This window comes from Delphinapterus leucas, chromosome 9, assembly GCF_059928025.1.
Source record: "Delphinapterus leucas isolate spDelLeu-1000000601 "Yukka" chromosome 9, BTC_Dleu_Yukka2, whole genome shotgun sequence".
In the NCBI taxonomy this organism is placed as follows: Eukaryota; Metazoa; Chordata; class Mammalia; order Artiodactyla; family Monodontidae; genus Delphinapterus; species Delphinapterus leucas.
In genome coordinates this window covers 42,223,012-42,250,513 of record NC_143137.1, presented here as the reverse complement: position 1 = coordinate 42,250,513, position 27,502 = coordinate 42,223,012, and the positions used below count along the sequence as shown (strand labels likewise).

General features: G+C 34.2%; 1 protein-coding gene across 1 annotated transcript in view; it reads right to left on the bottom strand.

Annotated features, from left to right (window-relative positions):
* The window catches only part of DPY19L2 (dpy-19 like 2), an 89,410-nt gene that overhangs the window by 42,758 nt on the left and 19,150 nt on the right, over positions 1-27,502 (bottom strand). The window contains exons 6-11 of the mRNA XM_030759779.2: positions 26,642-26,735; positions 21,913-21,970; positions 20,111-20,202; positions 17,755-17,854; positions 4,024-4,101; positions 3,086-3,172 (exon numbers count right to left, since the gene is read on the bottom strand). Coding sequence (XP_030615639.1) covers positions 3,086-3,172; positions 4,024-4,101; positions 17,755-17,854; positions 20,111-20,202; positions 21,913-21,970; positions 26,642-26,735 — 509 coding nt within the window. The remainder of the gene's footprint in view (positions 1-3,085; positions 3,173-4,023; positions 4,102-17,754; positions 17,855-20,110; positions 20,203-21,912; positions 21,971-26,641; positions 26,736-27,502) is intronic.

Below are 27,502 nucleotides of genomic sequence, written 5' to 3'. Positions count from 1 at the left end.
CAATGAGAAACAAATCTTAGGCCTGTGTATTACTAAGATTTGGAGGAGAATTTTGCATCATCTAATTGGCCCAAGATGAGCCAGGATTCCTGAAGTTCCAACAATAGGAAAATATAAATGTATCAGATTACACAATGCAAAATTGTTTGTAAATGCAAAATACAAGAAATAAACAAAATGCCCAGACTTAGGAGAATGGTTGAATTATCTATGGAATATGCAGAAGGGAATACTTACTATGAAATTACAAGAAAGAATGAAGATCTCCGTGAACTGATATGGAGTGATATCTATGAAAGGTTGCTAAGTGATACCCAGAATAGGTTGATAAATCAAAATGCAAAAGACTATAGTATGCTACCTTTCATGTAAGTAGGAGGGGGTATAATAAAATATACATGTAATATTTATTAGTGCAAAAAAGAAAACAACTAAATGGGTAAACCAGAAAAATTGAGGAGGAAAATGTAAAATTATCTTTGTTCACAGATGGCATGATCTTATATGTAGAAAACATTAAAGATTCTACATACACCCACACACATAAACTGTTAGAATAAACAAGTTCTGCAAAGTAGCAGGATACAAACTCAACAAAGAAACTATGTTGCATTTCTATACACTAACAATGAACTATCTAAAAAGGAAATTAAGAAAACAATCCCACTTACAATAGTCTCAAAAAGAAAATATTAAGAATAAACATAACCAAAGAGGTGAAAGACTTACACACTGAATACATTGCTGAAAGAAATTAAAGAAGACACAAATGAAAAGATAGTATTTGTCTTTCTCTGACTTATGTCACATAATTATGCCCTCAAGGTCTATCCATTCTGTCACAGATGGTAGGAAAACCTTTAGCTACCATTTCCAGGGCCCTTCATTTGTGTGAGCCAGACTGACATCTAATATTATATTCCTTTCATCTGAAGGACCTCCTTTAACATAAAGGTCATAAAGTCTTTATTTTGCCTGCATTTTTGAAAGACATGTTTGCTGGATATAGAATTATAGATAGTATTTTTAAATATTTTAAAGATGCTTCTTGACTGTTTTGTTGCTTGCACTTTTTTCTTATGAAAAATCTGCTGACATCCTTACTCTTTGTTCTTCTGTATTTAACATGTCTTAATTCTATTGCTACTCCGAAGATTTTCTCTTTATTGCTGATCTTAAACAATTTGATAATATGCTTACTCTAGCTCTATGTTTTTTGTATTTGAGATTTACTGTTATTCTTCATCTCTGAGATTATAATTTTCATCAAATTTGGAAAATTTTTGGTCATTATTTCTTCAAATATTTTTCTACTTCCTCCCAACTCCCCCCATTTAGAAATGTGCTTTACTTTTCCTATATGAAATGTGAACTGTAAAGGAGGGATTGGAATATCATCATTTTGCAATCCCTACTGAATTAATGGATCTGGTACTAAATGCTGATCATAAAAAGAGAGGCACCAGATAAATATGTGCCTCCTGACTGAAGAACAATACTATATACTTGCCAAAGGAATTAAATCTGAACACGTCCAGGTTTTAGACCCAAGTATTAATATAAATACAGAAGACAAAAGAAGATGTAAAGCGGCACCATGAGGACTCAGGAGCAAAATCTAGACCACAGAACCCTTCACATGTTCAGTGACCCAGATAAAAAAAAATATCCCGGGGAAAAAAGCAGGGAGACATATTGGAAACCTATAGATAATAATAGAAACTTAAGTGATAAAACTATAAAGAAAAGCCTGGAGTGATCACCATAGTCAAGATAGTCACTACTGTTTTAGAGCAGCTCAAGGGAGTTATGATTGAGGCAGGTTACATGGAAGGCTTCTAGAATGGTTAGAAAAGTTCTGGTTTTGACTTGACGGTAGTTTAAGGATGTTTGCCAAGTAACAGTCCATTAATCAGTACTTATCAGTACTAGTCAGAACTAAGTACATAAAACATTGGTTTTATGAGGTTTTCTACATCTGTGCTATATTTTAGAATAAAAATGTTTTCATAGAAAGATGTTGATGAACACACTATTACAAGTCATCTACTTTGTAATACTGAAAAAGTGTGAAAAAATGTTGAAAAGAAAGGGCCTATGCCTTTTGGGAGAGATAAAGAGGAGAAATTACTTACTGGGAGGCAAAAAAAAAAAAAAAAAAGGTATGGGGAGAAAAAATGTTAAAAACCTAAATCTCAAAAGATTCAATCAACGCACCATACATGGAAAAGTGCTATATTTTGGTATTTTTGTAGTAAGGTATCATTTCTGGTCATTGTGGAAAGAGAACATTCTAGGAACATTCCAGTGGAGAACATTCCAGGTTCTGGCTTATGAATATCGGAAGTGTGACTATAAGGTAATAAAACTGATTTACTGAACCACCATTCCAAATACAACTCTAAATGAGTGTTATTCCATGAAAGTAAGTCACATGAAGAAACTACACCCTTATTATAATTATGTTGCCACTGCTCAAAACAGTTTGGAACTCCTCTTTATAAACTATCTTTAGAGATTACTTCCTTATGCGTGCAAGAAAATAGGTCTTATTACTTTGTTGTCACACTATATTTTGATCAAGATCTGTATTACCCAGCCCAATCACCCACCTTATTCACAAGACTTTGGTCATTTCCAAAAATCAAATCCACCCTTAAAAGACAAAAATTTGCCACCACTGAGGACATTCAAAAGAATGTGCCAGAGTCTGTGAAGGCAATTCAGAGGAGTTCCAAAAATGTTTTGGGCAATGGCAGTGTCACTGCAGTAAGTATTTAGCCTACTGAAGTGACTTAGAAGGAAATAACTAATTTTTATCATAAATTATTGCATATTTTAAAAAGTAAGTCTTATTACCTTATTATTTTAAAAAAATTTTACTTGCGCATTGCCTTAAAAAGGTAAACTTTGCTTATATTATTTTGCAAGGATTAGACAGACAAAAAGCATTATCTGGGAAAAATTTTTCATGTGGGCAGTAATCCAGAAAGGGCCTTATTTATTCTCCTTAACCTATATTAAATGGGTAAACTTGCTATTTGACAGGTTAAAGAAAATCTTCACAAGCTTAACAAACACTTACCAATGTCATCAATAGAGACGAAGAATAATAAGAAGATAAATACATTGGATTTCCAAACATCAATACAAAACAAAGGAGAACCGAAACCTGAAAATTGCAGAAAATAAATACATTTTATAGTTATTAGATAGATAGCATAATGCATACTTTGTCTACAGGGATATACTCATTTCCAATACAAACTTTATTTGCATAAAAAAGATTAATAAATAGATCCTGACCAAGTGATAACAGAATTTCAACACACTGATAGGTTCTAAGTATTTTCAACACCATAAATACTATATAGCAGAATTTAATTTTTTTCCCCTATTTTCAACTTGGTACAAAGAAAACAGGAAAAATCTTATTGTTTCTATTAACTCAATAATGGAGGGATATAATAAGAAAGACTTACTTATAACTATTAGTTTTCTAATCTGATTTTTGTTGAACTACTTGAGGATTTTCCTCACTAAGGAAGCTTTATTTTATGTTCTTACCTAAAAGATTTTTATTTTCTTAAGGGATATGTGTTTGGAAACTAATATAAAAAAACAATAATGCAAAAACATAAATTTCACAGAGTGTCATATTCATGCAAAGTGTTAAAAATCTCAGGTCTCAGGGAGAAAAGGCAGTTACAAAAGTAGTGACAATAATAATAAAAAAACAAAAATTTTTTTAAAGTTTCAGAGAATACAAAACATCTACAGTCTAGTTGAAAGTATAGTTGCTATAATATGGCATTCAGTTATCCTTCTAAATATTAGCAACATCATATGTATTAAATACTAGAGAGGAGGTATATAAAACAGTCAGTTCTATTTTATAAACCCTGAGATCTTATTTTAATATATGACTTATAAATATTAAAAATGTTACCAGGTGTACAGCAGAAACTAATAAAACATTGTAAAGCAATTATACTCCAATAAAAATATTCAAAAAACTGTCACCATGTTCATATAGATGATCTTCTGAAATTTTTTTGGCTCAATGTACCCCACAACATACAAGGGAAATAATGAGGCTATCTGAAATAAAAATATAAAAAAAGCAGAAGTGAAAAAATGTAGAAAAGTATTTCACTATTCATAAGCAAAGTAAATATAAGAGGAGAGTTATATTTCCAATAATGATTGTCAAAGTAATGTGAACCAACCTTCTCACTGAGAACTAGAAGAGCTCGAAAAAATAATAAAAGTACCTGTATGAAAGCCACAGCTTACTAATACAGCAAAAAAAGAATTAGGAAGCTAAGACCAGAGAAAAGGTGGAAATCTACAGAGATGAGCATGACATTTTGGGTCACTTTTCTTCTTCTGCCAATTCTAACAGAAGCAGATGCCTGCTAGCTGAGAGGCAGTTGAGAGATTTCCACACACTTAGCTGTCAGGTAACCCCAAGAATGAGATCTCTGCTAAGTCCCCAAGCTTTGGTTTGGGACTTCAAAGGGTTATACTATAAGAGAGAACCAGAAATCAAAGCAGTGCTCCAAAATACTGAAGCCCACTTTTGAATTATCTCATTCTCTGATTGCATGAGGGAGATTAAAGATTGTTAGTCCCTGTGTTTGCCTGCTGGAAACAAATTTAATTTTCTCTGGAAGAAGTTAATATCTTAGTCTCAAATTAACTGTACAATTGTTCAGGTACAATGTATAATACCACATCAAAACTAATCAGATATAGGAGGAGATAAGACATTATCACTAAGACAACAGAAACAGATCTATGAAGAATCTCAATCTAGTTCAGGGGTCAGCAAACTTTTTATGTAAAAAGCCAGATAATAAATAGGTTAAGACTTGTAAGCCACGTACAGTCTCAATTGTATACTCTCCTTCTTCTTCTACTATAAAAATGTAAAAACTACTCTTAGCTCAGAAACCATGCAAAAACATGTCTGGCATCATCAGACATAGACTTTATGTTTGACATATGCACAGAAATAACAGATAAGATTGAAAATTCCAGGAGGGTACTGAAAGCCATTAAATAAAGAACCGAATTAAAAATATACAACTAAATATTACAATAATCAATAATAAGAAGTCAAAAATGGGTTTAAGCAGGTTGAACACACCCAAGCAAAGAAGTGATAAATTGGAAGATAGGTCAGAAGAAAGTATAAAATGACAAAGGGATGAACAACATATGAAAGAACATAAGAGATGTAGAGCATATAGTATAAAGGTCATACTTTACATCTCAGAAAGGGCTGAGGGAATTAAGTAAAATCTATACTTAAAGACATTATACCTGAGAAGTCCCCAGAATCTATAGAAAAAGAATCAAGCACTGATTCATAAAGTATTAGTAGCCCCCAGCAAGGGATAAATTAAAACAAACAAAACGCAACCACACATAGGCATGTCATAGTAAAAACTGCTTATAACCAAAGGCAAAGAGAAAACTCTTAAAAAGGGTCTGAGACTAACTGACTTTAAGACTTACTACAAAGCTGCAGTAATCAAGACAGCATGGTACTGGAGAAAAAAATAGACAAATTAATCAAAGGGATAAAATAGAGGGTCTAGAAACAGATCCACACAATTATAGGCAACTGAGCTTTGACAACTGCACAAAATGGAGAAATGACAGTCTTTTCAACAAATAGCGCTGGAAGACTTGGACACGCATGCATTAAAAAAAAATAAATCTAGACCTAGCTCTTACACCTTTCAAAAAACTGACTCAAGTGTATCTTAGAGCTAAATGTAGAACACAGACTAAAAAACTTCTAAAATATAATATAGGAGAAAATCAAGGTGATCTTATTTGAGGATGAGTTTTTAGCTACGACATCAAAAGCATGATCCATGAAAGAAAAAAACTGATAAACTGAACTTCCTTAAAATTAAAAACCCCAGCTCCACGAAAGACACTATTAAGAAAACTAAAGACAAGCCAGGGACTGTGAGAAAATCTTTGCATAACCCATATCTGATAAAGGTTTGGTATGTCAAATGTACTAAGAACTCTTAAAACTCATAAATAAGAAAACAAATAACCCAATTTAAAAATGGTCAGAAAGGGCAACCACTGCATCAAAAAGGGTGGCGCAGTGGTTGAGAGTCCTCCTGCCGATGCAGGGGACATGGGTTCGTGCCCCGGTCCGGGAGGATCCCACATACTGTGGAGCGGCTGGGCCCGTGAGCCATGGCCGCTGAGCCTGTGCGTCCGGAGCCTGTGCTCCACAACAGGAGAGGCCACAACATTGAGAGGCCCGCGTACCGCAAAAAAAAAAAAAAAAAAAAAAAAAAAAAAGGTCAAGAGATGTGAACAAATAACCTAACCAAAGAAGATCTACAGAGAGCAAATAAGCACATGTAAAGATGCTAAACCCAATACTACACTAGGAACTGTAAATTAGAACAAGGAGATACCGCTACACACTTAATAGAATGGCTGAAATCCAAAAACCTGACAAAATCGGCAATTTCTTACAAAACTAAACACAGTCTTAACATACAATCCAACAATCACACTCCTGGGTATTTACCCAATTGAGCTGAAATCTTATGCCCACTCAAAACCTTCACATGAATGTTTAGGGAATCACCAAAGACTAGAAGCAGCCATGATGTCCTTCAAGAGTTGAATGGATAAACAAACTGTGGTACATCCAGACAATGGAATATTATTCATCAATAAAAAGAAATGAGCTATCAAGTCATGAAAAGACATGGAGGAACCTAAAATACATATGCCTAAGTAAAAGAAGTCAGTCTGAAAATGTGACACAACCTATGATTCTAACTATATGACATTTTATTTTGGTTGTACTTTATTTCATTAAAAATTGTACAGCTCTACTGTGAATTACAGTATTAACATTTATTTTAGAGGACTGCACTCACAATAATAATTATGACTGGGCCCAGGAATTCTTTTCTTTGGGCCTTTGAAAAGTCTCATGCAATTTAACATTTAGTGGTAACCAGGTTATGAATTTGTTGTATAAGTAAAACAACAATGGATAATTCATTCAAGAATTCCAAAGAGATTTTTATTTCAAGAGGTGCCAGTTGAAGATGGTAATACTTTCAAGTAATAACCAATTTACCTGAATATAGTTTCCCAGAACTTTGCTTATAACTTAATTGCTTGGAGCTTAAAGTATAGTGTTCTTAGAAACGATGCTATAAATTCAAATCCGTTCAATGGATACTAGAGGGCCAATGCTATCTCCACCCTAAAGAAACTTATTTGCTGGTGGTGTGGAAAAAAAGGCAAGGACACGAATATCTCTGCAAACTTCATTTCAGCACATTATCAAGTGTCTCATAAAGTAAGCTCAGGCAAGGTCATAGAATCTCAGAGTCAAAGAATGCATAAATTGTTATAAGTATGTTCTATAGATCAACTACCCAGAATTTGGGAGTTTGGTGCTAATATCTTACTCTCAAAATTCCTGTCATTTTTTCTTCTCCCAGCGTAAATAGCTTACTACCTACCTCCTCCCGCAAAATGGATGGGGAAGGCATAAAGTGGTTCCAACTAAAATTCCAGCTAATGGATAATCAGAACTTTACTGGATTTAAGAAATTTGTCCCTTTTATTAAGCTTAGAGTCTCTACCAAGGATCCCTCTGTTATTTTTTTTTCAGCTTTATTGAGATATACTTGACTTAAAACATTGTGTAAGTTTAAGGTATACAATCTGTTGATTTGATACACATATATTACAGTATTATTACCACTGCAGTGTTAGCTAACACCTTCATCACGTCACGAAATTCTCATTTCATTTTTGTGGTGAGAACATTTAAGATCTACTTTCTTCCCAATGTTCACGTATATAAAACAATAACATTAACTACAATCATTATGCTATGTGATACATCACCAGAACTTATTCATCTTCTAGCTGCAAGTTTGTACCCTTTGTCCAATATCTTCCTACTTCCCACACTCCTCAGGCCCTGGTAGCCACCATTCAACTCTCTGTTTCTATAAGTTCGGTTTTTTTAGATTCCAAACTAAATACTAATACGTGATACTAATATTATATCCCATGATATAATACAGTATTTGTCTTTCTGTCTGACTTATGTCACTTAGCATAATGCCCTCAAGGTCCATCTATGTCCTATGGCAGGATTTCCTTTTTCTCATAGCTGAGTAATACTCCATTGTATATATATGTAGCGCATCTTCTTTATCCATTCATCTGTTGACAGACACTTAGGTTATTTCCATACCTTGGCTATTATGAATAATGCTGCAATAAACATAGAAGCACAGATAATCTCTTCAATATTCTGTTTTCATTTCCTTTGGATATATACCCAGAAGTGGGATTACTAGATCACATGGTAGTTCAATTTTAAATTTTTTGAGGAGCCTCCATACTGTTTTCAATAGCGGCTGCACCAATTTCATTCCCACCAACAGTGCACAAGGGTTCCCTTTCCTCCACATCCTCACCAACACTTATTTTGATATTAATCTCTTATCAGATATAAGGCAGGTGAGATTACATCAAAGTAAAAAGCTTCTGCATAGCAAAGGAAACACCGAAAGGGTAAACAGCAACCTATGGAATGGGAGAAAATACCCTATATATCCGATAAGGGGTTTTATCCAAAATATATAACGAACTCATATTACTCTAGCAAAAAACTAATAACAATTAAAAAATGGGCAAAGAATTGAACAGCTATTTATCCTAAGAAGATATACAAATGGCCAACAGATATATGAAAAAACACTCAATATCATTAATCATCAGTGAAACGCACATCAAAACCATTATATTATCTCACACCTGTTAGGATGGCTATTTTCAAAAAAACAAATGACAAGTATTAGTGAGGATGTGAAAAAAAGGGAATCCTTTCACATTGTTAATGGGAATGCAAAATTATGCAGCTGCTAAGGAAAACAGTATGGAGGTTCCTCAAAAATTAAAAATAGAAATAGCATATGATCCAGCATTTCCACTTCTAAGTATTTATCCAAAGGAATTGAAAACAGGATCTTGAAGAGATATTAGCACTCTCATGTGCACTGCAGCCCTACTGACAATATCCGAGATATGGAAATAGCCTAAATGACAATCAACGGTCGAATGGATTTTAAAATGTGTTATACACATACAACAGAATAGTATCAGCCTTAAAAGAGAAGGAAATCCTATAACATGCAACAGTATGGATGAGAATATTATGCTGAGTAAATTAAGCCAGTCACAGAAGGACAAATACTGCATGGTTCCATTTATCAGAGGTATTTAGAATAGTCAAACTCACAGAAACAGATAGTAGAATAGTGATTGCCAAGGGCTGAGGGGAAGAGGAAATGGGAAGTCGCTAATCAACACACATAAGATTTCAGTTATTCAAGATCAATAACTTCTAGAGATCTATTATACAACATGTGTCTATAGATAACAATACCTATACTGTACACTTAAAAATCTATTAAGAGGGTGTATCTCATGTTCAGTGTTCTTACCACACACGTACACACAAATACACTTTAAAAAATTTTAAGGCTCATTACATAAAAATAAAAGGACTATATAACAACTGTGCACATAATGATGTTGCATCAAAATGCTTAAAGCAAGGGGCTTCCCTTGTGGCGCAGTGGTTGAGAGTCCGCCTGCCGATGCAGGGGACACGGGTTCGTGCCCCGGTCCGGGAAGATCCCACATGCCGCGGAGCGGCTGGGCCCATGAGCCATGGCCGCTGAGCCTGCGCGTCCGGAGCCTGTGCTCCGCAACGGGAGAGGCCACAACAGTGAGAGGCCCGCGTATCGGAAAAAAAAAAAAAAATGTTTAAAGCAAGAATTTACACAGCTAAAAGTAGATACAGACAAATCAGTTATAATGGAAGACTTTAACACATTCCTCCTCTAGTAACTGAAAGCAAACAAAAACAGTAGAAATCTAAAAGATTAGAATAATACAATTAACAAACTTTGCTTAACATACGTAGAACCCCATATCTAACAAATATAATCAATCTTTTAAAATGCAACAAAAATAGAAAATACCTGGGAACAAATCTAATGAAAGATCTCTAAAAATCTGTATTAACATTATTTATAGAAATTAAGAACTAAATAAGTAGATATATATCATGTTCTTTGATCAGAAGACACAATATTTTAAAGATCTTAAAAGTTTTTATTTACTGCAATCACACTTACTGTCAAACTGAAAAGGAAAGGAATACAGTATGTATATAAATTTGGGGATGGGGACAAGTCTAAAATATAGGTTTTAAGAGAGACTGTGAGAAAGTGTGTCCAGCTCATTTAATAAAATAACTATAGTTGTTAAAAGTTCATAAATTTACTTTGTGAAGAAAATTAATCTTGACACTAATTATGAAAAATGTATCATACAGATTCTTATATAGAAAAGCAATTAGGTAATACAGTAGACTCAATTAATTATGGTTTTACAAAAGGTATAGAAGTATGCTTTAAATGCATATTTCTTTTATTAATGCTTCATGAAAACTGAAGGTATTTTAGTAAGGAAATAAGACAACACACCCAAGTGTGTGGCCTTCAACAGAAAAGAGTTGAAAGACCCTAGAGATGCAGCAAAAATAAATGGGAAAGTGTTGGTGCTCTGAAGTAGGCCGACTTGATTTTAACTTAATCTCTGAGCCTCAGTGTCTTCATCTGTAATCGTAAATTAATAATACCCATGTGCCTGGACTCCTTGAGGATTAAATAAACTATAATACTGAAGTCTGGTATATGTTAGTCTCCCTTTCCCTCCTCCCATAGACCAATACTATTAGGATATGCAGATCTAGCCCCCCCCCCCTTCTTAAACATCATATTTACACTTCGGCTAAAAAAAAAAAAAAAACTTCACAGGAGAAAATTATGCTTAATAGCTGGACTGTTGCTATTTGAACTGCTGGTTGAAAAGAAAGCCCTCTCATTGAGATACAAGCAGCAGAGTCAACATTCTGTTGTGAAAATGTAGAAAACTGACTTCTATTCTTGCCTCCTTTCATCATACTTCTCAAGATAAGTAGTTCTGAGGATAGGGCAAAATTTGTTTCCATGAAACAATAAAGAGTTTTTAATCTGTTCAAATGCTTGGACCAATTTTGTTCCTGAAATCAGAAATGAGTACAGACATTTAAAATAAATTTTAAATAAAACTGTGTATAAGGAATAAAACTATAAATCCCTTCTGTAAGCTAATTCTTGATTCCCTGTTAGTTTACACATATAGAATCAACTATATTTTAACCACTGTGGCCACAATAAACATTGTCAAACTAATAGAAAGAAATCAACCTGTAGACTGAGTTTAACAACAAGATGCAAGGTCAGACAAAGCTTTCAGAAAGAGAAGCTGACATTTATATAAGAGTAGCTGCTTCTACATCCAGAAGAAGAAACATCAACTCCCCTTGGAAAAAACCATTTTGGTGACCTTTCAGTTTTGTAGATCGAAGACTCTTCTTGAACAAAAGGTTTATTTGACTTGCCAGAAAACTGTCCTTTCTCAGCCCCTTGGTGTGTGAAATTTGATGTTCAGTAAAGACAAAGGTACTGGAAAAAAGTTTCATAAGCAGCTATGAGTCTCCTGGTGGAAAACCTTTCTGAGACTCACCAATACTTGAACATCTCCAAAAAACTAATATAATCCTAATTTGGCAAGACAGAACCCCAAGGAACTTGAGAAACAAACACATGTGTGGATGATAGAATTCCGAACTTGTGAGCTCACTCACAAGAACTGTACACCAGAACTGCAGTCTTTTTTTAGGAGAAGCCTAGTTCTACAGACATCATCAGCATTTAGCTGACGCTGAAATTCCTTACGACTCAACTCAGCTATCTCAGCACTGCAGGCGTGCTATGAGACATTTACAAGATAGAAAATGGTGCCACTCGTAAGTAAAAGCACAGAGTCCAGGCCAATTTTAGTGTGAAGCACTTGGCATCTATGGCTGTTAGGAGTTTTCTATCTTCAAGAAGGTGAATTTGAGTTCTTGACGTCAGTGCAACCCAGGGGGTTTTAAGTGCACACTTGGCCTCTGGTTCATTCAGAAAGCTGTAGGACAGGAAACAGGACTTGTCAGCAGGACAGATTCAGATATTTCTCTTCAGTAGGAGCTCTCAAAGAAGTCTTCATGGTAGCCTCACCCCAGGTGACAGCTCAGGAGCAAAGAAAGAAGATGCACATCACATAAATGCAGAAGCCACTCTGGCTTAGAAGATCCATAACCCATGGAAACTTCTGCAAGGGAAATGACACTTAAGAGAGTCACTTCACTTCAGGAAGCCCGAAGTCAAGGCATCCCCCTCAGGAAGAACTTAGCTCACTTAGAATTTCTTCCTCTCAGATGCAATTAGGCAATCACCAAGCAACGTGCCTAGTAACATCATGGTCACACAACACTAGCAGGTTTCTAAGGGAAGAGAGCTAGAAGGTTAACTGAGGGTCAAATTCCATGCAGAAGGGGTAAGTTTTGCTAAACAGCAGTGTGGTGGCTTTGACTGTGTATCCAGATTTCTGAATCCTCCAGATACAAGTAGTCTCATTTCTGGCTTCAACAGTGAGGCAAAAACATCTAGTCCTGATATTTGGCCCAAATAAATAGCCGATGGGCTTATCGTTGGAAGAGAAACTCCAGAGTAGGAAGAAAATAATCTTCTTATAAGCAGGATGAGGTCATGGAGTCACATTAATTTAAATATTAAAAGAGATATGGCTTTATACATATCCCAAGCAAAGAATCAGTTATATAAAGAAAGAATATGAAATTGACAACCAGTTTTGTATAGATATATTGATACTATCTCTTCCAGAAATAATCTGCATCTCTATCACTTCTGATTTTATAACCTCCTTTCTGCAACTACCCCTTTTACTGTCCTTGGTCATAACAATCTCTCCTACATGAATGGGAGTTCTCTAATAAAATATAAGAAAATAGAGCATATTATAAATTAAAATCCAGTTACTGAATAAGTAAGCCACAATTTCTCAGTTTCTTAAGAATGATAATGCTTTAAGGTCTTCTCACTCCAAATATTCTAGGTTTCTACAACTGTTGCTTGTAAATTTTTTCCTTTAAAATATAGCCAGTCCTTGAGTCCTTCAGCCCCATTTCTCAGACAATATGTGCAAGAGACATGAACTAATCTTAACTTTAATCTGTGAAAAATATAATCAAGAATAAAAGCCTTAGAACACTCCCAGAAAAATAACATTGAATTATCTTCACGTTAGTATTAAAAAAAAAAAACCAGAAGCAAACAAAACTTTATACGTTAATTCAGAAAACTAAAAGCTGGGAGTTACGTCAGCATCATGGCAGCATAAGGTGTCCCGCTTTTCTGCCTCCCCCTTTTAACAACTAAAATTTGGCATCCACCCATGAACAAAAGTGCCTCTGTGGAAGTTGTGGGATCCAGCACCATATGCCAAGGGTCCTGGAAGGAGTCTTGCCCACCTATGTATCTGGTAATAGGCAGACAGACCTCAGTACAGGCTGTGGAATAAGCAGGAGCCAGTGAACTAATCTCAGCTCTTCTCAGCTATGGTTGAAGAAAATCTGGATACTGCTGACTTGGGCAGATACCCACAGACAAGACAGCCCTGTAGAATCCAGTCTTCCTGAGGAGAGGCTCAAGCACTTCATTGGAGCAAAAATATATATGAGTTTGGATGCACTAGAGAGAGTAAGAGGAACTTTGTCAACACCACCCTATCCCCAAGGTGGCACAGTGAGAGCCTGAACTAGCCAGTGGCAACCTCTCCCATGGGGGAAAGGGAGAATGATGAGTGTGTGCCTGGCATTCCCAGCTATGCAGGACATTGCTGGAAAAAACAATTTCTTTCCCACAGCACTCAGAGCTCCGCGGTGCGACCTCCTTGACTGGGGCAGATAGGAGACTGAGAAAGAGGCAAATTAAGAATATCAGAGGGCATTAAAAGGATGGAGTTCCTTCTGGTTGTGCTCAGGACTCTGGCAGGAAACCTGCCTACCAGCTGCTGAGAAAACCACCCAAGGATCCCTCCACTTGGCCTGCAGGCACTCTTGACACCTCCTGAGTGTTAAACTCACACCTCTCCCGACTCTGCAGCTGGCTCCTTTTTGATGTTCCTTAGTGTGGCAGTAAGAGTGAGTTCTAGTAGATAAGGAGCTCATGTGAAAAAGAGGCCAGGGTCTGTGGGCCTGTCTAGAAAAGACATACAAGCTTAATAATTCTGCCACAGAGGGAGCAAGAAGCATGAAGCAGGTGTATCCATATAAGGTCAGAGAAACCCCCAGATATAAGCAGGATGAATGAAGAATATATCCCACCTGAAGGCAACCTGAAATGCAAAAACTGCAACACAAAATTTCAAGGAACATGAAGAATCAAGGAAACATGAATAAGAATAACATGAAATATCACCAAAAAATCTCAATAGTCCTCCAGTAACCAAACTCTAACAGGATTCTACGATTTACCTGATAAAGAATTCAGAATAGTTGTTTTGTGGAAACTCGATGAGATATAAGAAAATACAGAAATACAATTCAATGAAATCAGGATAAAAATACATGAAAAACATAAGAAGATTAACAAAGAGATAAAAATGATTAAAAGAACAAAACAAATTCTGGAACTGAAGAATTCAATGAATGAAATGAAAACTGCAATAGAGTATCAACATCAGAACAGACCAAACAGAAGACAGAACAGTGAGTTAGATAGGAACTTTGAAATACGCTGTCAGAGGAGAAAGAAGAAAAAAGAATGAAAAAGAGTGAAGAAAGTCTATGTGATTTATATGAAAATATCAAATGATCAAATAAGAGAATCACCAGAGTTCTATGAAAAGAGAGGGAGAAAGGACAGAAAGTTTATTTAAAGAAATAATAGCTGAGAACTTCCAAACCTATGAAAAGATTTGGACATGCAAGTTCACAAAGCTAATAAATCACCCCATTACTGTAACTGAAAAATACCTTCCCTAAGACACACTATAATGAAACTCAAAAATCAAAGACAGAGAGAATCCTAAAAGCAGCAAAAAAAAAAAAAAAGGACTGTAACATATAAGGAACCCCCATTACTCTATCAACTACAGTAATCAAAACAGTATGGTACAGGAATAAAGACTAATATACACAGCAATGGAACAGATTGAGTGACCATAAGTAAACCCATGCATACACTGTCAATTAATATTTGACAAGGAAGCCAAGAATACTTAGGGGGAAAAGTAATGTCTTCAATAAATGGTGTCAGGAAAACTGGATATTTACATGAAATTGGACTTCTATCTTACACCACTCACAAAAATTAACTTAAAATGGATTAAAGACTTAAATATAAGACCTGATGCCATAAAACCCCTAGAAGAAAACTTAGGGAATAAGCTCCTTGACCCTCATCATGGCAATGATTTTTTGGATTGTAACACCAAAAGCACAAGCAACAAAAGCAAAAATCAACAAGTGAGACTACATCAAACTATTGATAAAAAGCTTCTGCACAACATAGGAAACAATCAACAAAATGAAAAGGCAACCTATGCAACGGGAGAAAATATTTGCAGATCATCTATTAGGTGAAATATTAATATCCAAAATGCATAAAGAACTCATACAACTCAATAACGAAAAAAAACTGATTAAAAAATGGGTACAGGAACAATAAATTTTTTCAAAAGAATACATCCAAATGGCCAACAGGTACATGAAAAGACACCCAATATCACTAATCATCAGGGAAATAAAATCAAATCCACAGTAAGATATCCCTCCATACCTATTAGAAAAGTTATCATCAAGAAGACAAAAGAAAACAAATGTTGGTGAGGATGTGGAGGAAAGGGAACCCTTGTGCACTGTTAGTGGGAATGTAAATAAATTGGTGGACCCACTATGAAAAACACTATGGAGGTTTCTCAAAAAATTTAAAATACCACTACCATATGATCCAGCAATCCCACTTCTGGGTACATATTCCAAAGGAAATGAAAACAGAATATTGAAGAGATATCTACACATCTATGTTTACTGCAGCATTATGCACAATAGCCAAGGTATGGAAACAACCTAAGTGTCCATCAACAGATGAATGGATAAAGAAGACATGCTACATATATATATATAAATATAAATATAAATATATATATATAGATATAAATCCTGCCATTTGTGACAACACAGATGGACCTTGAAGGCATTATGCTAAGTGAGATAAGTCAGATAAAGACAAATACTTTATTATATCACTTGTATGTGGAATCTAAAAAAGCCAAACTTGTAAAAACAGAGAGTAGAATGGTGATTAACAGGGGCTTGGGGGAATTAGAGAGATGTTGGACAAAGTATACAAACTTGCAACTAGAAGATGAATAAGTTCTGCAGTTCTAATGCATAGCATAGTTATTATAGTCAATACTGTATCATATAATTCAAAGTTGCTAAGAAACTAGATCTTAAACGTTCTCACCACAAGAATGAAATAATAATTATGTGACTTGATAGAGGTGTTAAATAACACTATGGTGTTAATCAGGGGATAATCATATTGCAATATAATAATGTATTGATACATCGTATATCTTAAACTTACAAAATGTTAATTACATCTCAAAAAAAAGAAACAACAACAACTAAAAGTATAGTATAACTTTTGAATGGATAGAAAATCATTAAGGCAATATCAAAATTACCAAAGGAGCTAAATTAATACATTTCCTTGCCAGGAAATGATGCACATTAGAAATCTATTCTACTATGTTGGCATATGCAAATAATGAAAACCATAGAAATTCTGTGTTAGTTATAGACCAAATATAAGGAAGTAAGGCAGAGGGAATACTCTTAACATGCTTTAAACATGCAGCATCAATTAAGTTGTGGTTATAACTTCATTCTTTGTAGACAATTGGCAGCACAAGGATTCTTGGCAGAATTTCTCACTGCCAATAAAGAACATCATTACATATTATCAGTGTTTGTTAGTTTAGGTGGAAAGGAGTTCTAAAGAAAAATCATAGTAGGAAATTTCATCCAAATTGACCTTTTACTCTCTGCTTCCCCAGCTCAGTTTCTTGCTATTAGTTACTTAGTTGTTTGAAGAAACAGGATATGGCCTCAATTCACTGAATAATACCATGATTAAAGCTCTGAGAAATGGTGTCCAGTAAGATTCTGCTCTTCAGACAGAACAGCCAACATTTAGCTGGATTAGAAGCAGAAATCCCCTACCATGAAGAATCGAAGTGGCCCTTACCATGTTGCGCAGCTTGGCACCTAAAATGATTCCTCAGACAAAAGGAAAATCTACAGGAAGGTTTACAGAGATCATCTCAAATACCAACAGGAAAAATTATGGATTAAAATAAGAGGAAAAAGTCTTTTGCAGGTTTAATATCTGCCTGACTAACAAACACATTAACAGAAGGCAGATTTATATGATTAAAAAAAATCACACATGTATATAAACTTTATAATTATTCCATATTTTGAAAATCTATTAGGGCACAAATATAATCACATTTAAAATTTCTCTGTAATGAAAAAGAATATAAAAAAAGAATGTATATATGTGTATAACTGAGTCACTTTGCTGTACAGCAGAAATTAGCACAATATTGTAAATCAACTATACTTCAATAAAAATTTTTTTTCCTATGGAAACAACCAAGCACATCTTGCATTCAACTTAAATTAGTTTAAAATCATCTTACCTGTGTAAAAAGTATAAACTGAGCAAATTGCCAGGGAAGCATAAAAGCAACATTGGAAAGGCACAGTGCAATAAAATGCTTTTTACTATTGTTCGATGTCCTTAATGGAGAGAATTGACACCAGTAAGTTTTACTATAAAAGTAGCCTATCATTAAACTGAATGACTAGTTGCAAAATGCTAAAATCTATTGATCCCCTTACCTTTGACGTTAGACAACAAAATATAGTTAACTTTTAAAAGCTCATTAAGAAGAACTTAAAATATTTGGGTTATAAAAATGCTTATAATAAAACAAACAAAATTAGAGCTTTAAATAAAGTATTGTATCTAGTTTATCAGTAGGTATCTTAAACATATAGCACAGGGAATTCAAGTCATTATTTTGTAAACTTTTAATGGAGTATATAATCTGTAAAAATAATGAATCACTATTCTGTATACCTGAAACTAATAAAATATTGTAAATCAACTATATTCAACTAAAAATTTATTTTTCTTTAACTATGCATGACATTAGAAATTTAATACTCCAGCAAGAATGTCAGAAAATAGAATCTGAACTGACCTTGCATACCTCGAGATATTTATACTACATGAGCACCACCACTTTTATGTTTCATATACCACCACTTTTATGTTTCAAAAAGCAATGAAGAAAAGTATAAGTGCTGGTGAAATAATAAGCTAACGACTATGAGAAAAACTTAAAGAGATTTTAAACAATGACTTTAAAGAAATAATTCTGGAATACAGTTAAACTAATGCATATTGAAGTTTAAACCGTCCATTCTGCAATCATGAGATTTATCAGTAACCAATACCTTTTACCACACAGATTTTACTACCTTTTAGAATATGAAAAAAAGAAATGCACGTATTTTGTGTAAATTATAAAACTGTAACTCTTCTTTTTATAAAGGTTGTATTGGATTTCCATAAATTCTTGTACTGTGGTATATACATTTTCAAAAGCAAAATTTTTAATGATCATATTGTTTAATAATATTATCACAAAATATATTCACTAAGTACTCAGTTATATTTATAAAATAAAAATTACTTTTGGCTAAGGAATGGAGTATAACACATGCACTCAAGGATACAATTCTAAATGTTCTAATTAACATATTTAATTCCATGAACTCTCTGATTGGTTAGACTAATATCACTTCAAAAAATAAAAATGGAAAATAAACCATCTTTCTAGAAATTTAACTGGGAATGAGTGGGGATAAATAGGCAGCTTCCTCTACCATAATCTTTGAGAGAAGATAAGGTTTAGAGCAAAGATATAGAAATCCGGATAAGGATCAGATTCCCAAATCCATATTCAATCCAAAAATAAACTTTCATGTAGGTTAACAAACCACAAGGTAGTCTGTACCTTTCTAGAGGTTGGTAGTCATGCCAGTATGCCTTTATTTACCTTCCTTAAGCTAACATATAAGGGCCTTAAATGTCTACATGGCAGTGTGCTAAGTGCTCCATGGTTAAAGAGATAAATGTGGCACGGTCTCTGTTTCCAGTGGCATTTTAATACATTAAGTGTATGTTTAGACATTTGTGTATGTATGCTTTATTAACAAATTTACAGTTTTAAGAAAGAAAGAAGACATGTACACAAATGATCTTAATATAGGCAAAATCTGATGGGTACTAGTAAGTGAACTACGAGTTTCTCTGGGAGTTTGGAGGGGACAGTGATCACTCTCTCAATAAAAGATCTCATGAACATTCTATGAACCTATCTCTATGGTAAAGTTATTTATAGTATTCTACTATTTATGTTTTTGTTGTTGTTCCTCAGACTTTTAAAATTTCTGAAATGCTTATAAAATTAATCCCAACCAAAAAATGTGTCCAGGAAAAACAGTTGAGATGAAACTTTGGCTGAGTTTCTAGAAACATCTGTAGTTCCGATATAGTCATAAACATATGAATGTAGATACTCCTTATCTATCCAATCTAGCATTTCCCAAATTTATTTGTGCATAGAACACTTTTTTTTTCATGCTTCATCAAAACCACAGGATGGACAACAATGAGTCAGAGTACATAAGCATTGAGGGAAAAAAGTAATACTTTCTCAAAAACCTTTGCATCTTTACCAAATATATATGAACACATACATATTGGTTTATTAAAACATAGTTATGTAAAACCTGTAGCCTAGACTCTTAAGTGGAAAACGATTTTTTACATAGCAATTTTAGATTCTTTTTAAACTGGACACACAATTTATTTTTGAAGTAATTTTTTAAAATAGAATCTAAATTTAGTAATTATAACGATAGGTTGAAGTAATTTTGAGAAACTTACAATTTAGCTAGTTTCGTTTTATAAATAAAAATTACCTGAGAATCACAGTTAAGATGTACATCTGAAGTACAAGAAATGGATATGAAAAACTTTCCCGGAGAGGTGGTGTCCACATCACCCGAGTAGCCTGAAATCAATAAAATCTTACCTCACTCTATGTTCCATTGCAATAAACACAATTAATTTAAAAAATCATGGGTGGGCTGGTTTTAGTAATTTTAATACTAGGCTCATTTATTTCTGGATACCTGGTATAGCTCCTCAGTTTTTGGAGTTCTCTTACAGCACATAGCCATTAGGTAGAGAGCCATTAACTAGCAAGTCCAGAAACAAGTGAAAGATAGATCAGGCCAAACATAAGGACACTCGAAGGACAAACAAGGTGATAGGGTTAGGAGCAGTGAGAATTCTGGGAAAGACAAACCAGATCCACATTCCAGCTCTTCAGTGATGACCCTGGGCATCCCAGGGCTTTGGGATTTATACATGCTCAGAAAAATATCTAAACAAATGTTACCTAGGGCATTCACAAACACCAAATGTTTACACATGACAAGTTTAATGTGTATAGACACCCACTACAAGTAATTAAGACTGTCTCTGAATTTGTGAAATATACCTTTGAAAGAGTTAACTATAAATTTCTAAAAACAACTAGAAGTATTTGGGATTCACTGATATGATGTATACAAGGAAAGTATTAATTAAATTTTCATATAGACTTTAAAACTATTTCCAAAACATATGGGTGGGAATATTATAAAATTTTATATCAAGAATTCTGAAATTCTAGAAAGAATCTAAACTCTTACAACTTTGCAAGAGTCTTAAAATTTATTGCTCTTCTTCCAGGAAACCAAAATCGTAAACCTCGGAAGGTGAGTTACGGTATGTATAAGAAGGTCAACTCATAGTGTCAGTCATCTGGCATACTCAAAGAAAAGGTCTTGTGTTTATACTAATACACTGGTGACTGACAATGTATTTGTTTGCTTTAAGTTAATATATTTAAGATACTTATGTATAATTTTTATGATTCTCTTGTCTAACTGATTTTTTAAAATTAACCAAGTATCTACCTTTCCCAATAGTAATGGATAGAGACTTCTACCCTATATAATCTGTGCCATAACATATTACATATTTTGCTTCCAAAAACTAGCAGTCAGATTCTTCCACTTTTCTTGGCCATATCCTCAGCATCTAACACGGACTCTGGCACACGTTTTGTACTTGATATTTTGTTGAATGAATCTATCATATTCTAATAAGTTTCCATGAACTCTTTTTAGGTGGACCATGTCTTATTGGGCTGAGTTATTAAGTTAATTTGTATTTTGAATTCAGCATTTTGTTTAAAAAGGCAGCATGATGTAACAGAAAGAAGTGAGGTTTTAGAGCCAGAAAGATGTAGAAGAGGAAACCCAGTTTCATCATGGCGTGAATGTGGAATCTTGAGTACGTAACTTATCCTCTCCAAATTTCAATTTCATATCTTCTACTGTGAGGATAACAGCCACCTCCCTAAAAAGTTTGGTGGGAGTGAGATAATGTACATAAAGTGCCTAAACTCAACTAATATAGTACTTCCTTTTTCTATAAAATATATGTAACATATATACATTCTAAAACCAGGCAAGATAGCTCACACCATAAATTCTAATTATTATGTAAAAATGTGGATCAACATGATTAAAACATCAACTTACAACACAAAGTTCTTTAAAATACTGTCAAGTCCTAAGTAATATACAATTAAACACTGTTTTGATGAATAAGTTTCCTTGTTCCTATGCCACCCCTTCTATTTCTACAAATTATTTTCTAGAAAACAAACCTCTCCATGGTTGAAAAAGTAGCATAATACTGTAATTAGACCTCCAAGGTGAGTCCCACTGTAAAAAAAATGTATATAATCAAAATTCATGTAAAATATAGTGAGTTTTTCACAAAATTATCTTAGATTTTTAAAATGTCATAGTACTAAACCATATAAAATAACAGTAAAAATTTCAAAAGTACCCATGTAGTTGATGTTTTATTCTTGAATGTAAAAGCATACAAAGTGTACATACAAAGTAAACTGAATGTCATTAATTTTATATTTAAAATATTTTCTATGTAAAATATTATATGTGAACATAAAATAATTTTTAACAAACAGGCCAGCACTTCAGAGTTTATACTGCATTCTTTGAATATTCTGAGTGGAGGCAAATTTTTGTCATTCCAAATTGGATTTCAGTGACTGAGAGATGAAGAGTCTAACAGTTTCACTTAGCGGTAACTGAACCATCTAAACTACTGCAAATATTCTTTTGTTGAGTCCCAAGAAACAACAATGTAGAATACAAAACTGAGATCAAGGATGGCTGATTATTATCAAAGATTAAAAACCACATCTTAAAGTTGCCTTTTCTTTAAAGTATTGTTCATCATTATATACACAGCTTCAGACTCGGAAGACAATAAATACTGGTTGAATGATTGAAAAAAGGAAGGAATGAGTTTAACAAAACAAGCAGAGGAAAGCCAATGGGAAGTAATTTACCTTTAACAGTTTTCACTAAGGGAAATTCAAAGGACGCACATCAGAAAAGAAGAAATTGAAAGGAGGAAGGTGTGAGAAGCAAGAACAAATGCTGCATATAGAAACTAGGAACATGTGGATAAATCTAAGGAAGATTTGACAACAAAAAATAACAGTGATGACTGCTGTGGAGGGGTACTAGAAGTACTAAATTATGGTAATAATTACAAGATGCTAGGGGCTGTTTTGAAGTAAAGTGTTCTGAAATTCCTTGTACTGATCAAAAAGAAGAGGAAAGATATCAATTAATTTTAGACTTGATCAAGTTAGATATGCATGTTAACATTTTATCATTAACCACCAAAAGAACAGAAATGGAATATCTACCTTCCAAGTTAGTGCCAGTGCGGAAGGGTGGCCAAGGTAAGAAATAGAAAAATTTCCCCAAATCCCTATTTCTTTTGTTTCTCATATTCTCATATGCCATAGTTTCTAATCTCCTCACAGTTTTGGTGACACTTTCATAGCCAACATATGTTATATCTACATATCCTTCTTAAAGACTGGAGGCTAATAATGTATTTGATATTCTAGAACTGTGTAACCAATTTAGAGAAGGCTTTCACCTTTTGGGTAGCTCTCCCAATGAAAAGTATTAACTTTTAAAATGTCTTAGTCTCGTGTAACGTTTTCCATATTTGAAAAAAGCGTAATAAATAAAGTATTTTTTAAACTAGAACAATTTAAAGCCTGTTAATATAATCTAAAAGTAATCCTTTCCCTCAAAATACTGATGAGCTTATATATTTTTCCTATGTGACACACATATAGAAAAGTACATAAAAATTTCTAGATAGCTTATAGAACACTTATAAAGTGGATATTCTTGTAACTACCATATATCATTGAAACAGAAAACTGATCACACCCTGAGACCTCACTTGCCACCTCTTAAGACAGCCACTATCCTGAGTTTTGTGATTACCAATATAACTGCTTCTATATACATATCATACTATCATTTAATCTGTGTTTAAACTTTATACAAATATAAGTATGCAGTATTTTTAAATTTTGTGCATGCCTTGATTCATTCAACATTATATTTGTAAGACTTTTCCACATTGATGTTTGTAGCTATAGTTCATTATCATTGTTGTACAGTATTTCACTGTATTAATAAACCTACAATGTGTACACTTCTCTGCTGAAGGACATTTAAGTTGTTTCTAGTTTGGAGCTACTACAAACAATGCTGCTATGTTCTTGTATATATTTTCTGGAGTACATAAAAGAGTTTCTTAGGCATATTTACTTTAAATTGGAATTGCTGAGTTATAAGGTACCTGTATCTTCAAATTACTAGATAATGCACACCGTTTTTCCAAAATAGCTGTACTAATTTATATATCCACCCACCAGGGTTAAAAGTTGCCTTTGTAAATCTAGTAGGTGTGAAATGGTATCTCATTGTGGTTTAAATTAGTCTTTTCCCCATAATTAATGATGGTGGTCAATTTTACATGTTTATTGGCAATCTGGAATTCTTCTGGGAAATGTCTATTCATAAATATTTTGTCCGATTTTCAGTTGGGTGGTCTATCTTCTTAGTCTTTGTCTATCTCCTAGAATATAAATTCCATGAGGACAGGGATTGTTTGTTTTGTTTTCCTAGCACCTAGAATAGTGCTCCCAGTCACAGTAGGCATTCAATAAATATTTGTCAAATTAATGAATGTAAGTCTGGATACCACATTGCGTACATGCTTTGCAGTATCTTTTCCCAGCTTGTGGCTTATCTTTTCATTCTATTATATCTTGAGGAACTTAAATTCTTTTCATCAAATTTATCCGTTTTTTTCTTCATGGCTGGACTTTTGTACCTTGTTTAAGAAATCCTTTCTTACCCCCAAGTTACTGATGATAATCTTCTATATAACATTTTAAACATTTTATAATTTTGTCTATCACATTTGAGTTTTTAATCCAACTAGTATTTGTTTTTCATAAGTTCTGACTCTGCTTTGTTCCATATGATCTCCCCATTATTTCAGCACCATTTATTGAGAAGCCTATCCTTACTTATTGATCTGTAATATCCACTTTGTCATATACCAGGTGTATATCAATGTACATTTCTGCTTCTGGATTCTACTTTATTCCAGTGATCTATTTGTCTATCTCTATGTCAATATCACATTGTCTTATTTACATTAGCTTTATAATACAGAAATAATTAATGAAGCAAGTTCTCACATTTCCTTCAGGATTGTCTCAACTATTTTAGGCCCTGTGCATTTCTGAATAATTTTAAAATCAGCTTATCAAGGCCAACAATTTTATCAAGATCACAATTTTTCACTGATTCTCTGCTAGGATTTTTATGCTGAAAACTTCCAAAAACAAGGGGTATATATATATTAATCTCTATAGAAACATAAACCTTATGAAAACTCAGTAATTGTTGAAAGATTAAATCTAGATTTTTCACTTTTAATGTTGCACAGTTCAAGAATAACATTGTAAAGAAATCTGATGATTCAGTTAAAAATGTACTCTGTTGTCAAAAACAAAATCTGACAGAAGTGTCTTAAATAATATGGATGCTTATTATATCATTCAACAAGAAAATAAGATAAGTGTCTGTTGGCATTGGTTCAGCAGCAGAAGGATGTTAAGGCAGACATATGAGGGCTTCCCTGGTGGCGCAGTGGTTGAGGGTCCGCCTGCCGATGCAGGGGACACGGGTTCGTGCCCCGGTCTGGGAGGATCCCACATGCCGCGGAGCGGCTGGGCCCGTGAGCCATGGCTGTTGAGCCTGCGCGTCCGGAGCCTGTGCTCCGCAACGGGAGAAACCACAACAGTGAGAGCTCGCGTACCACAAAAAACAAAAACAAAAACAATAAAACAAGTATGGTTTATGGCTAATATGTAAGTGAAAGATTCTCAGAAGACTATAGAATCTTTCGAAAGCACAGGAATAGAGGAACTGCAGGGTTTGTGAGAGGCCCACATACCGCAAAAAAAAAAAAAAAAAGGCAGACGTATGTGCTATGTTTATGGCCTTTTCCTCATGATCACAAAATGACTGCAATAGCTCCAGGTATCACATCCAGGTAAAAGCAGGAAAATAACAGAAAAGCTGCAGCTGAATCTAACCTTTTGTTGTAAAGGCAAATGCTTTCCTGGTGTAACCAAGTCTGATTTCACTTCCTTTTTCACCAGAAAAGCTAGCTCATATGGCTCTCCCAACATGCAGTGGAGAGTGGGAAGCAGAATACACAATGGTCATAGTTAACTTCAACCTATCACCTGAAATTGGGCACCCTGCTACCCCAAACAAAATTGTGGTGCTGTTATCAAGAAAGATAGGCTATCAAATGTAAGTGTCTGCTACAAGTGATATACATTTTCTTTTACTGCTTTCTTAATTTCACATGTACAGAGATGAAAATTAGAAATATTAATACTTTGCTACTAATGCCAACCAAAGATTCCCTCTAATGTTATAATAATTTTACACATGATCTAGAGGTATTTTCATTAAAATCTTTGTTCAGGAATCTTAATAAGCTTAAAAAATACCCCCATAAGGATAAAAGACAGGCCTTTAAGATATTGTTTTAGTGACAGCTCTAGCTTTTGGTTGCATATTTGGCTCAGCTTCTGAAAAAAATAAAATCTAAACGTTTCCTACTATTAGTCAATTAATCTTGTTATTTATCCTTTTAATTAATTAATTAATTAATTATTTTTGTACGCGGGCCTCTCACTGTTGTGTCCTCTCCCGTTGCGGAGCACAGGCTCCGGACACACAGGCTCAGCGGCCATGGCTCACGGGCCCAGCCACTCCGCGGCATGTGGGATCTTCCCGGACTGGGGCATGAACCCGTGTCCCGAACCCGTGTCCCCTGCATCGGCAGGTGGACTCTCAACCACTGCGCCACCAGGGAAGCCCTATCCTTTTAATTTAATCAACAAATGTCAGAAAGTCCTTATTATCCCACTGAAAGATCTTTTAATACAGTAGTCTTACCTCAAGTATGTACCATATATGAAGAAGAATCCCATCATTATTCCATTTAAAATAAAAATCACACCAACATAAAAGCAAGCAGGGTCTCCCAATCCTTTAAAAAGACACAGATTATTCAGTATTTAATGAATAAATTACTATACAGTAATTGGGCATAATTATCTCAATGCTTTGTAATCAAGAGCTAGTGAATTTGCTGAAAGCTTTGCTGCTCAGACTGCTGTTCTATTTAATAGTTACATTAGTACTTTCCCCATCCATGAGGCATTATTAGTTACATTTATACTTTTCCTTATTGAAGTGTTGTTATAGTGTAATGATTAGTTGGTGCTTCATTTTATTTAGGTGATGCTGCTATTGTTCCGTATCTAGAACTGTCTGTAGAGCCATTTGATAAATTACAAGCGAAAATCCATTGCATTAATTTTATCTTTTGCTAGGCTCTAGGATGAGTAAAATACGGCCCCTGACTTCAAGGAGCAGCTTTAGTCTGTATGGGATAAACTGATCCATTATCATGTATAGCCAGGACCTTAATACTTAATATATCCTGTGTATAAGACAATACATATATATATATATATATATATATGTATATATATATATATTAACACACACACATAATCTACTAGGTACTTTGCAATCATCATCTCACATAATACTCAGAACAAATCTTTGAAATTACTTGGTATGAAAATATGTTTTTTAATGGTTGAGAAAACAACACAGAAAACTTAAGTAACTTGCCAAAAGTTATTTAGCTGTAACTGGTGGAGCCAGGATCTAAAGGCTGGCCTTTCTGATTTCTTCTTCTTCTCTGATCATTCCTTTTCAGTCTGTCCTAGTAACTTCTCATCCTTT